The 13,890-nt window shown below is 40.0% G+C and overlaps 1 protein-coding gene across 16 annotated transcripts in view; it reads right to left on the bottom strand.

Moving 5' to 3' along the window:
* Positions 1–13,890, bottom strand: part of ARPP21 (cAMP regulated phosphoprotein 21) — a 203,048-nt gene that overhangs the window by 72,239 nt on the left and 116,919 nt on the right. For 13 of the 16 annotated variants that reach the window (XM_075083549.1, XM_075083542.1, XM_075083544.1 and 10 more), the window contains 2 exons: positions 6,301–6,409; positions 4,371–4,472 (listed from right to left, as the gene is read on the bottom strand). The exons of 1 other annotated variant lie outside the window; for it this stretch is intronic. In XM_075083549.1, coding sequence (XP_074939650.1) covers positions 4,371–4,472; positions 6,301–6,409 — 211 coding nt within the window. The remainder of the gene's footprint in view (positions 1–4,370; positions 4,473–6,300; positions 6,410–13,890) is intronic. 2 more of the 16 variants (XM_075083554.1, XM_075083555.1) reach the window with 1 other exon arrangement.

Genomic DNA, 13,890 nt, shown 5'->3' with positions numbered 1-13,890 from the left:
TTATTATGTTATTCTTACTGTTGAAAATCGGATGGCTAAGCAGCTCTGGATAGCAATTTAGCTACTACAAGGTCAGGACTCACTTTACTGATCTATAGCATCAGTAATGCTCGATTTAAAGCACCAGGAAAGCTTAAGCACGTAGCACAGCTGTTGTCAAAAACATTCTTAAAGCACTTGGCTCTTGTATAGTTATCAAAGACACTGACAACAAATCTACAAAAGGAAAAAAATTATGCAAGATTAACTACAGATTCGCCTCCTCAGAGACCTCCGCATGCAAGATTTCCATTAGCATGCTCTGTATGACTAATTGTAATTTATGAAATTAGTATTTCACTATTCCAATTTCCCAGAACCTTTTAAAGTCTCAACTGGAAAGTGTGCATCAGCTCTGTCAGTGCACTAGGTATACCGGGGGTTGCTGCTCTTGTTTTTAATTATATTAGCCAACATAGATGACTATTAACATGCAGCAATATCCTGCAGTGGATACCATCAGGTAATCATTTTTAAGTCAGTTAACAAGATGTGATAGATCTCAGGCTTCCAACTAATGCTTATTGCTTGATCTGCAGCCACAAACAAAAGGCTCTGTACAGCAGTAGGGGAGTTTTAGTACCTGTGGGTTTATGGTAGCCAACACAAGGCGTGTATTTGTTTTGTTTTTATTAATTAAAAACTCTCTTCTTCCTAATCCTTTCCTACTAGAAGGATAGGACAGGCTGAAGCCTCTTTTTAATCAGAGAGTGATAAAGATCCTCAGTGCTTTCTTATGTAGAGGAATTATGATTTATTTTATCTAGAGGATCTGGCTCTTCAGAATACACTCCTTAGTCAAAAACAGCCATTACAATTAACAACAAAAAAATAAAAAGCATGTGTATTTCCTTTAATAAGTTCCATGCGTACCTTGGGCAAATCTAGCATTTGTGTAAGTAATAAAACATCTACATTTTTCAGTGAATACACAATGATTACTAGAGAATACATTTATGAACAACGGATGGTCCTTACGTGATTCTGGCTCATGAAGTTATACATTGCATTAACCTCGAAGAATGAAATTTCCCCTATGTAATTTGATTGCTAGTTTTTAGAATCAATTTTCTGCCTGCTTAAAAGCCAAATGTAGTGTACCATTTATGCATGCATTTGGGATTCTCAGTTAAATCTACAATTGGAATTAACACACAGGGAAAGAACAACATACTTTTTTTTTTATTCTTTAGATTGTTCTTTGTCTTTCTTAGACAATTACTTTTCAACTTGCTAAAGGCAACTAAAGCAGGTCAGACAAGAGACAACTTCTTTGCAAGACCCACACACTCCAGGTCCTCTGCTCCAGTGCACTTGGTTGTAAAATCCAAACTGTTATAAAGCTAAGTTTCCAATAAAAACATGTTTTAAAAAGGAAGGTGGTAGGCTTTGCAATTAAAGTATAACATTGAAAATATCTTTGAGCATAAAAGAGCTCACGCAGCATTGTTTTACTGTTAGCAGCCTGAAAAGGTTGAGGTGCACTTTGTAGTTCTTATTTCAGTGAGCTGCAACAATCACATTTATTAACTATTTGTTTCTTCACCAATCCTTTTATTAAGATATCACATTAGCATTCTTCTCAAACCCTGCCATTTGCTATGACTCTACATGTGACAGGAGTCATTAAAACTTCCAAGCTCCCCTTGTCAAAATTTATGATAGCCAATACAGCAGATGGAAAACTTGCCAGAAAGTATAATTTAAACTGACTAATATCAGACTAATCATCATAAGGACTATCATAATGATGGCATTATTCATGAACGTATTTATTTTGTTAAAACCTTCCCACTTGGAAATGAAGCTATTTGGCACACTAGAGTGCTGCAAAAATCAAAGGAAGGGCAAGCAAACTTTCTGTTGGCTGGTATGTGGGGCCCAGGTTAAGACATTTTTTTCCACGGCATATGAAACATGCACAGAATTTTTTTGCTCCTGTAACCAGACTGCCTTTTCATCCCATATTTTGTTCAAAGTTCTGACTCTCGGGCTGATATGTTATCCAAAGAGTTTTGGGTACCTCAAACATGTTTAGAGAGGTGTGCTAGGTGCCACAAATTAAGGTGGTACTCTTGACCTTCATGGCTGCCCTTTGGAGACCTCTCATGCAAGCTCTCTTCATGCATACTCTAATTAGAAGTGAAGTACCTATAATCCATCTGCTAAGCTTCATAAGCAAGGCATTGATAAAGGCTTGACTACAGCAGTGTAAACAGCGTAGAAGTAATAAAAATACCACATGATTAATCCCTCCCTGTGTCTCTTTCTACATCTATAATTTGCAGGATGACAAGGCTTAGGTACCTACCTCAGAGAAGCCCGGGAAGAACTAGGTTAATTATAGTTTTAAACCCTCTGCAATCATTAAAGTCTTACATGCAGTAAGTGGCTACCTATAATAGGAAGCCATCGCTCTCTTTCCTAAAATTGGGAAAAAAAACCAAACATTGTCCACCACCACAGCCACTGACATCGTCCTAAAAACACCTCATATCTGAGGAGTGCTCCACTCAAAAAAGCTCAGCTAAGACATATATTCCTGTCAATATTATTAGTACAGCTTGCTGAAATTCACTGCACTATGATGCTCACTAGCACCTGCAACAGCAGAGAGAGAGAGCAAATGAGTGGATATGAGAGAGAGAGGGAGAGATATCTAACGTTGCTGATCTTTAAAAATGCTCACTCCCAATCCATTTAAAACGCCTGCCACAAACCACGCTGCTACTTAGGTCTTGCCGCTCAGAGATGCTAACCCAATGGACCACAACAACCTCCTGTGGCAAGCAATTAAAATGCTCGCCGCTTGCCTGTCTTTAAAACACAAGTATCTAGAGATAAAAACAGCAGCACATTGTGGAGCAAGTTTCAGCACGATTTTCCAGCCACCTCCTTTTCCCAGCCTGGCATTTCTAGCTGCTGCTTGCGATACAAACTGCATTATTCTGGCAACAACTTTCCATATGGTATTTTTTAACACCATTTTGCCTCATTTGAATCTTGCTTCAAAACCCAAAGTTTTTTTTTGTTTTGTACAAGCTCCTTTGCAATAAGCCAGAAACAGCAACTTCCATACAGGAGACAGGTTGCAAAGAACAACTCTCTAACTGTACCGTATACACCGTGACAGTTTTTACATCAGACCCACATGCTGAAAGCAAAACGTAAACTAAAGGGCCTCTGCTTTTACTGGAATTGTCTCAATCAAGAAAGGGAAAGCCAGGCTAAAAACATTTAGCAGTTGAAAGCTACTTGTAAACAAGCAAAGTTACTTATCACAAATGAGACAACACAAACCTTAAAACTATACAGTGTATTCTGCTAAAGAGAAGTAACTTGGATGTGTGCAACTCCAAAACCAGAGAAAAAAAAAATGATATCTAAAATAGTACTATTAGCCCTGAAACAAATGAACAGTTTTAATTTAAAAGGACACTGCCAAATATGATTTTCGGTAATAGTTTTAATTGGGTTTATTCCCATATTCCTCTAAGTGCCAGAGCTCCCGCACTGAGATGTGAGATAAAACAATAAAATGTTGACTTTTTTCTTTTTTTCCTTTTTAGGACCCTGTCATTACAGTATTATAGCAAAATTTTTTTTTCTTCCTTTTTCAGGAACATGAGATATTGCTCACAGATGTTTCATATTTAAATGTTTTCCTCTAGCTCACTGTACAAGTTCTGATTTTTTGGCAAGGCAGGGATTATAATGCCTATTTTATTTTATTCCTTTCAGAATAAAGTTATCAACAATGTGACCAACTCTTTCGGATGTCAGAAATACAGTTCCTTAATCAGTCATTTCAAAAAGCCCAGGCAACTCCATGTTTAATGTCTGGCTTTTCTTTGTTGTTAGCATCTTAGTGCTACAGCACCCGCCCAAAGAAACAAAATCCTGAGGAGGCTCTGCAGACGGACACTTGCAAAATTCGATCCAGCCCGAAACGAATATGAAATAACATGGCTATTGGAAATTATTGAGAGTGTCCATTTAAATCACTGCTCTTTGGCTGGCAAAAGAGAAGGAAAAAAGGAGACCTATATCACACAAATATTCAAAGAAAAGGGATAAGCACTCCCCAGACAACATGCTGGGCCTGATCTCTCCTCTACCCTTCTACCTGCAACTCTTGTCACCTCCTGCTCCAGAAGCCAGCCTCTGCACCACTCAAGCTCCTCTCAGACCCTCTGCACCAATCGCCCTTCCCTGTCACCTCCAGCTCCAGAGGGCAAGTCCAGCTGCGGTGTTCGTGTCGGAGGGGAGCAAGACTGTCTGACTACCGGCGAAGGTATGGCACTAAAGAGGCAATTAAAACAACTACTCACATCTTGTGCAAATATTCTCTCCCTCACTCTCTGATACTCCTCTTCTCTCTCTTCAATTGATTTACTTCGTCTGTCATCTCTAAATGGAAGAATTCTGTTTTGCTGAGCAGAAAGAAAACCAGGAGGGTTATATAAGTTGAGCTGTTAAAAACTGCCGTTAAGTAACTGTCAGCTGAGAATAATAAATGTTCACTTAAACAAATGAAGCATGAAAACGATAGCTGTCATTCCTGCACGAAGTGCCCAGCAAGACTGGGCACCTGAGGGTTTCCAGTAGATACTGCACGCGGCTTTGTAGAGCGAGTGGCTGAAATGAGGCTTTCTGCACGGCTTTTGTGGACCCGCCGTCCTAAAATCGGGTGTTTTCACCCCAAACCTAAGTGCCATTGCTCTTGACTGCTAAGATTTCTCGACAATCCTACCAGCTGCAAGGAGCAGGAGGGCAGGCAGTGCTGCACTCCCTATGAAACTGAGGAAGAATAGAGGAAAAGTAGGCTTCAAGAGCTAAACTGCAAACCCTAGAAGGAACCCAAAGTCTACGTGTACAAAAAGTCCCAAATATTGGGTGTGACAGTTTTAACCATTTCTACACCATAAGGAACCCTCAACTTCAGTTTCACTGGGAAAAAAGGGCCATTTGTGCCTCTCAGTAAAACGCAGTGCAGGAAATGGCTGTGCCATGGGAGGGTGGAGAGGAGAAGAGGACTCCCAGCAGGAAATGTTTCATTGGCAATTGGCTTTCAAGTACTGCTCCTTCTCCCCCTGCACCCCAATACTTGCGATAGGTCATGCTGCTTTCCTTTGGCTGATCCCCATGTTCACCACACCCTGAAAATGCTTGGGGTTTGTTTTTGAAGCCACCTCAGATGCAGCATAACTGGCAAGGCTACTATGTACAACTGAGAGCCAAGGAAAAAAAGGGGAAAAAAAAGAAAAGAGAACAGAAAAATCAGTCCTTTACTGAAACAATGAAGGAGAGTGGAAACGAGAGACTCACTGGCAGGTTCCTCCACAAGTAAAACCTAAGCAAAGAAAGCATATACTGTCTTCTTACCTGTGAGAATTTCCTCATAAAAGCAATTCATGTCAAAACCCTTTTTTGTTTTATTTTTTTTTAAATATATTCCACGTACACAGCTTGCATTGGATTGAAACAGCACAACACCCGCTTTTAAAGGAAGCACAAACACACACATTTCCCTGGCACTCCCCTACTCATCGAGCTCACCTAAGGTAAGGTAGTGTTATGGCACAGGCAACACAGAAGGGGAACGTCTGCCACAGTACATGCATGACAAGCAAGTAAGTTACACAGACAGTAAAAGGTGGTGAGGGCACAGGAGGAGGGAAGGAACTAAAAGAGGAAACATCTTTATTCTGTAAAAACTTAATTTAGCATGGCTTTTAAAAAAAAAAAAAAATCAACCTGGCCTCACCATCACATGTTTGTTTGGTGTGTGTTTTTTTGTTTTGGTTTTGTTTTGGGTTTTTTTCAAATTTTTTTTTCCCCTCTCCTTTTTGAGCTACATCAGTTTATCATCAGTCCATACTGAAATCCAACTCTGAATGAGTACAACAGAAGGAGGAAGCTGTAGGGAGCGAACGACTGCCATAGTTAGGCAAGACACTGAGAAATGCGACTGACACAGCCTTCCACGCAGCCCGGAGCCGCTGGCATTCCCCCTCCCGTGGGCATGCAGCAAGTCCTGCGCCAAGCAAACCACCCATGCAAACCCACACACTGCCATGGCTGAAGCGGCCACGCCGGGGCTCGATGCTACCCACGGTGGTACGTACGCCAGAGGAGGCAGGGAGGGGGCAGAGGGCAGGGGAGGAGGAGGAGAGCAACAACAAAAGAACAACAATAACATCAGTCAGCCCACCTTCAAAAACAGAACAAATTTCAGCAACTCTCGAACCGAGAACCAACCTGATTGTCTTCTTTATCAATACTAGAGTTATCTCGCTTCAAGATAAATCGCTTCTGGGATTCTTCACCTTTTTCATCTTTTAAATGTTCAGAAAACCTTTGCTCTGGTCTGCCAGCAAAGTAAAACATAGCAATAAAAAAATCTTTCTTTTGGTTTTGCTTTGATCTTTATTTCTCAGTGCTCTTTGTTTACACAGTGGCATTCAGTGCAAAAGCAGTTAACATTTGTGGTCATGGTGAGACGCTGCCTATAGCTGTCTGAGGCTGCTGTATCGCTGCTAACTGTTATTGCTATAAATAGCTTTTGTTGTTGTTGTGTAGCAAGGAGCGGGAATCCAAAGTCCCAGTCACTGAAATATTTAGGCTCTCCTCACTGTGACTGAAGGACAGGGAAAACAAATTAACATACTGTATGCTAATTTGCTTCCTTCAGTAGTTGTGGCGTCTGGCAACACTGCTGCTTAGTGAAGCCTATCCACCTTTAAAAGTAAGGAAAAAATTATAGGAAACTTAAAAACAAAACTAAGAGTTTCCTCACTCCTGATAAGCAAAACTGGTAATGGCAGGGACTGATGGTGTTTTGCTTAAACAAAATATTATCTCATCACCATTAAGTGGGGAAAATACTCAAGAACAATCAGAGTATCAATTAGTTCACTGATTTAAACCCATCCAGACATTTATTTTTAAAAGCCAAACCCCACTGGTTAAAAGCTCAACATTTTCAGGTTTGTCAGCCGGGACGATACTGTTCCACATTCTCACCTTGTGCAAAACCAGCATCTCATGTCACCTCACCTTGCACAAAAAACAAATTTTAAGAAACATCTCAATGTCAGTGCAAACGCCTCGTAGCTGTTAATAAATAACACTCCAGCCTGCACCACTCCCAGACCCAAACCCAGAGTGCTTCAAGCCCCACCGGTGTCAATAGGGCAACCAGTGGCTTTGAGAACCGAGCTGGGATTCATATGCCGCTATCACCCAACTGAGGTGCTACTAACACACAAGCTGGTTTTTAAAAGCAGTAATATGCCATGTCACACCATGAGCTTTCTATCAGGGAATGCAAACTTTATACCCTGTGTTGAAGGAGCTGCTAACAGCAGTACTGGAAGGAGATGCTCAAGTCTAGAGACCTAAGTAAACAAGACACAAAGCTTCCACTAACGGACCAATTGTGAAAAAATCAAAAGGTAGAATTTACAGAAGTCAGTGACTTTGTAAATAAAAGTCCTCTCCAAACTTTAAAATAAAATCTCACCTTCACCTTATTTCAGAATGGAAAATTAAACCAGATGTGTAAATCAGCCACCATTTTGTTGTTATAGCATTCAAATTTACACTTAACTAACTAGGAATGTATTTCAAATCAAAATACAGCACATTTTCACGCCATAATTAGAGTCCATTACAATTCATTATCAGATATGCAGGAAACATTTGTAACAAACTGTTAAAAATGCAGTATTAAGAGACAGCAACTCTCCTGCCTCTCTTTCTGTATGAATTTGAAGGACTCCCAACTTCTTCTCACAATCTGCATTTTTGTGACAAAGCAACAAAACATATCGGCCCCATTTCCACAGACGTTGAGAATTCAAGAAACCTTTGTCCATCGTCCGTAGATGCTAGCACTAACAGATATAGGGCCTGACACATGAAAGTCAGCAGACTCTCCAGATGCCCTACTAGCCTTCTTTTGGGAAAGCCCAGAGGCGAATGGCGCTCTGCATAGTTTTCGAACCTAATGGGTCATTAGTGATGCTTCCTCATAAACAGAAAGGCTACAAAGCCCTGTTAATGGGTTACTAGGTGGGTTGTTCTGCCTTTGGCCTCATTAACGAGCACTGTGCCTGCACAGCCAGAAACAAAGATTCATTCCCTCAAATATTCTGCTTTGACAGGACCAGCTGAGGAATGTTATTTTTCTGGTTTTACATCCTAAAGCACAAACAAAATTTTGCAGTTGTACTATCAGTGTAAAATTTAGAGTTGTAAACTATCTGCTGAGCATCTAATAAACTACATACAAACTGTAATAAAAAACGGGATTTTAAAATGAAGAGGGGAAAGAGTAATCAGAAATTAGAGAGAAAAAAGCTTGAAAAGGCAATTTGGGAAAGTGTCTCCTCCAACTACTAACACATTTAAACAACAACATGCCTTTGACACTTCATAGCATTACTTTCATTTTTTAATCCCATTTTCACTTCATTAACTATTTATTAAGCATTTCCACTTGTTAGAAGAGACTAGGAGAAGCATGAGATCAAGCCACAAGCCTAAACTAATGATCTGGTATGTGCCTGTTGATAAAATTAATCTACAAGCCCAGTGGGTGATTGCTCTCCAGTTGTGAAAAGAAGTTTGTTTGGGCAGAGAGACTCTGTGTAAGTGCAGAGCATTATGGAGCACCACAGTACTACCAGCACCATGAGAAGGTTCTTCCCTCCCAGTCATCACTGCAACTCTGGGTTACCAGCGAGGCTGCAAACAGCATGACCAGCTCAGTTAATAAGGATGCAAAGCCTGAGGGAAGACTGTCAAGTGAGAAATAGGATACACAGTGACAAATATCTTCAGGCATGACAACCTGCAGGCCTCCCTCAAACATTAAAAAAATCAGAAAAGGTCATTTAGTTGAAAGAAATGTAAGCTATTTTAAAGATGTCAGAGTCCAGTGGTATTTACATACGTAATTGTGTTTTTTTTTCTTCAATACTGCATTTTCTATTTTAACATCTATTGCAAAAATGTATTATTAGTAGGACACAGATGGCAAACAATGTTTAACACGAGTAAGTGGAACCAAATGCTTTAATCATCTGGGTCCAGAAGAGGTTGACTCTGCAAAGATTTGGGTCTAGTCCTCTGGTGGAAGTCTGTGCAAGTTCCACATTCACAGCTTCCCTCTAACCCTATAATGCATTTCTGAAAGGAAGCAGAGACACTGTGGGTATTCTGGGGAAATCTGTTGCATTAGTTTATGAATTTGCAGATGAATCAACTGCTTGAAAATGGAAGAAAATAATATGTAATTTTGAGCAAGATGCAGTATACTGTCAATATACTAATACAGTACATAATTACAGTAATACAGCAGATAGAGTGAATTCATCTTATTTGAATCCTAAATTAATAACAATCACATTTACTTCTCTTCTAGGCTTTCTTAGCCCTAATACTGTCAGTAGTAGAGTCTGCACAATATACCAAATGGTGTTCATACAAGTAAGAGAGTGAATTTATCAAGCTTATTTTAGTTCTGGCATAAATTAAGATCTTACAGAAATCAAAGCATGGTTTACAGTTATTATTACAAACCCATGTAAAATCAGGAGCATATTCACTGTTACCACACCAGTTGCCTAATTTACACCTTCAAATCCTAACCACGTCTCAGTATAAAGTTAAATGGTAAAAATCGCACTTGCAGAGCCTTTTTGAAGACACACTGGGAAATTCTGAAGCTTTATCACACACTTGAGTACTCTAACTATTTAGGGATCTTCGGGGGGGGGGGGGGGGGGGAGGGTACCAAACAAAACCCACCCAACAAACAAAAACAATCTACAATACCTGTCCTATATTGGTGGGTTGATCCTGGCCACACAGTACACTCATCTATGTGCTATCAACCATGTGCAATAAAACAGACGTGCAACGTATGCTTAGAGAGAATGCTGCCCACCTGTATGACATTCAGTATTTCATTTAGCCCCCATGTCTGGAATCAGTGGATCACCTGAGAACCTCATACCCCACTACTCTGAAGAAAGATTATGGCGGAAATAGCGATTTCCTTTTAAGTCGATAGGATTTTTGCAATTTGGGAACTGTACTGAGAAAACTGGAAAGTATGACCCAATTATACCTTAAATACCTTAAAGACTCAGAAACCAACACACAGGGAGGAGGAAGTCACAGAGACAAAAAAGAAAAAGTTAAGTTTGGGGTGGATTTTTGTTTGTTTCTTTTGTTTTTATTTAATATAACCTTTTGATTATCCAAGTTTTTATTGCTTGACAGTATGGGTAGAAGCAAAACACCTCTGCCCTAGAAATGGAACTTCACAAAAACACAATCGCATATGAACTTATTTAATATTTCCTAAAACTTGTCAGGTAGCTCAGTCATCTTTCTGGCAACGTGTTTCAGAACAAAACACACAGTGCATTTCCTCCTTCCCTGTAAAGCTTTTGATCAGGTGCTATGAATATGTAAGAGAAATTTGATCTCTCAGTAACTTAGTGCTCTTTGCCAAACACCCTCAGGCAGTTGCACAGCCCCCTTCTCACCCCTAGACCTGCCAGAAAGCATAGACCCTTTCAACAGCCAAGACAACCTCTCTTCTCCATCCTGCCTAGCAATGCCATGCTGTTCAGGTAGGTGCCAGCAGGGTGCCTACAGGGAACCAACCTCAGTAGGCATCCTGCAGCACCCAAACTTTTCACCATGAAAAGCTTCCTGAAACTCTCTGGGCGTCTGTGGACACCTGCTCCCATCACTCAAAATCTTTGGAAACCTTTTCCTAATCCATTTTCTTTCACAGTTGAGAAGAGGGAAAGGATGGATTATGAAATAATTTTTTGGTGAGTGATCAGTTTACCCAGTTGCCAGACACAGTATGTAACAGGCATCATTAAGCCTCCTATCCAGTGTTTTTCCATGGTTCAGGAGCACTTCTGCATACTTCACTGCAATATCAAGTCCAGAGTTGCAGAGAGTGTTCAGGTGAAATCTTGGGGCAATACTGCTTTCCCATGTCTAGTGGCTGTGCTCCTTCTTCTGCAGACAATGATCATTTCAACTCTTTCAGCCTCATTGTTTGTATTGGGAGAGCATTATAATGGTCACTTAAGATATAGATCAAGTTTCTTATTTCTGTGCTTGGAATATTTTCACTGTGAGGGTGACCGACCACTGGTACAGGTTGCCCAGAGAGGTGGAAGTCTCCATCCTTGGGATGGTCCTGGGCATCTGGCTCTAGGTGGCCCTGCTTGAGTAAGGGGTGTTGGACAAGTTTTGCTCCAGAGGACCCTTCCAACTTCAACCATACTATCATTTGGTGAAACACTAAGCCAGTAGCAAATCCATAGCAGAACAAAGCTCCATCACTACCTCTTTTAGATGTTTTTTGTGTCTGCTTTTTCTTGTGCAAGTTGACCATTATCATTTACCTTTCTCAATTATAGTCAGTTTAAAGCCATCTGCAGTCCTTGAGCAAGGACCCCACAAAGATACTCTGTGGGACTCATTCCTTACAATGAAGCCAATATTTTGGAAATGGTAAAGCTGGAATAAGCAGCAAAACATTTCTGTGTGTCAGAAAGTAGAAAAAGAAAGTTAAGATTTTGATAGCAGCATCTATTACAAGATTTTTTTTCTGCTATCATTATGCCGATTTTAATGGAAGCTACTTTCATTCACTTCAGTAGAGTTCCCCTCAATTTATCTCTGTATGACAGAAAACAGAGTTCACCCCTCAGGCTACTTTTTACATGGACTCTTTAGGGAGAATTCACCATTATGTGCTCATTTAATGCTTTTGATTCTGAGTCAACCATTTTAAGTAGTCATTAAAAAACCCCAAAACCCTAAGTACCTTAACCAGGTATTCACTATTTAATCAAATTACAGATTTTTAAAAACATATTGCAGAGTGGTAATAGCTACCAGGATACACGGACTAAGGAAGTCACAGGGCATTTCCTTGCATCTGCCATGTTCAGAAGCGGACTAATGTGGTTTCACAGACCTTGATTTGCATGGAAGATAAGGAATGAAATACCGGGGGTGGGAATCTGCACTCATTTAAAATAAGTTAACTAGCTCTGAGATAACTGGCTAAGAAACAGGAAACACAGATACCACACCAAAAGGACAAATGGAAAGAGACAATATGGGCTTTGAACATTATGGTTCTGACGACTTAGTCACTGTATTAGCAGAGCACACAAACAGTCTGGGCTGACATATATACACAGCACATAAATCTTTATTATGAGACATATGTTTCTGACAGCACCACAGTGCACGGGCTGTTGCAAGATGCCTTTCAAAAGAAGCAACAACCTCACCATGTGTGGAAAAGATGGGTTTGCCAGTACAGCGCCTGATGTAGCTAAAAATCTAGCAAGTGCTGTAGCTTATGTCATCTACAAAAGCCTCACAGGTAATAGTGAAGCAGCTTTCTGAAGAAAGGCAATATATGAAAGCAAGTTCTAAAGTGGAAATCGCTGTGATGTGCAAGAATTAAAACAACTTTGCATTTGCAATGCAATGTTCATTTAACGCACATAATGGGGGACAGCATGTTAATATCCCTCTCCTGAATGAGCCGCAACACAAAGTGAAAGATAGGTAGGATAATGGGGCTAGGAACAGGCAAAACACCACCCCTGGGTATTCATGGGATCATCATCTGACAAACAAAATGAAAACCCAACAAATTGTTCTTACATAAGGATGCCATCAGGAGAGCAATAGGATGGTGAGAGTAGGGGAGAAGTTGCGAAGATTTAGGGCACTCTTATGCAGGTGTTCTGATGGTTTAACAGAGTTTTCTTGTTATTTGCAATTGTCTTTAATTAAATCGACTGCTCAGTCCAACATCACATTGGCCTCTATGTTGAAGGCATGCTGTGACACAGTATGGTGGCCTTTCTTGCTTTGCTAGTTTGTGAATATCTACTACATCTGCCTGCTGTGCTTTTTGGGGTTTTATGCTGGAGGCTCTCCTAGGGCTCTGCAGTACCACCACAGTATGACTACATAAGCATCAATTTATTTTCTTTACCTTGTGGGCCAAAACTCTATTATCTGCACTGCAAATGACTGTTTTGATCATGGAGGCATGGGAACATATTCTGAGAGTTCAAGAATTTACAAAACTTGGAAGCAAATATCATCACTGACAAGAGGCCCCAACTAAATGATGAAAGGCAGAATTCCAGTCCTAGAGATTAGATTATTTGATTAAATTCTCTCAGGATAACATTTTTCAGGAACAAGGGCCCAGAATTTCAGCCTTCAAATACAAATAGGCTTCATGTATTTAGGGGCTGATGGATGCTAAAATATAGTTTCAAAAATTCAGAGTGGGAATTTAAATACAGATAATTGTTAAAGTACAGTGCATTTATATTATCACAACTTAATACTTAAAACCACTCAAGATGGCATTTCAAGCATTTGAAAGTAAATGCCTCATTAACAGATTGCTGCTTTTATAGCGTGAGTCACTAAGAACTTCTGTTATGATGATAAAAGCACATTGAAAGCCATCCAAAAAAAAAACAAACCCAAAAAAACAAAACCCACAAAATCAACCCTGTATAAGACAGTTCCTTCAAGGTGCTGCACTTTCTGTAGCATAGGGGAAAAACATCTGCAAATACCAAATGCTACATTCTTCCTGGTTAAAGACTGTAATTCTTGAATATTTTTTTCAGAACAGCATCTGGACTCTAAACATGTTCTGTATTTATTACTAAACAACAAGGATGTGAAAAGTCACAAGTTATTTTGACAGGCATTCTCCCCTCTAACTGGAGTTGCAGGTAAGTTTGGCAGGACTGAAAGGAA

This window comes from Phalacrocorax aristotelis, chromosome 2 (assembly GCF_949628215.1).
Source record: "Phalacrocorax aristotelis chromosome 2, bGulAri2.1, whole genome shotgun sequence".
Lineage (NCBI taxonomy): Eukaryota > Metazoa > Chordata > Aves > Suliformes > Phalacrocoracidae > Phalacrocorax > Phalacrocorax aristotelis.
This window is presented reverse-complemented; position numbering and strand designations above follow the sequence as displayed.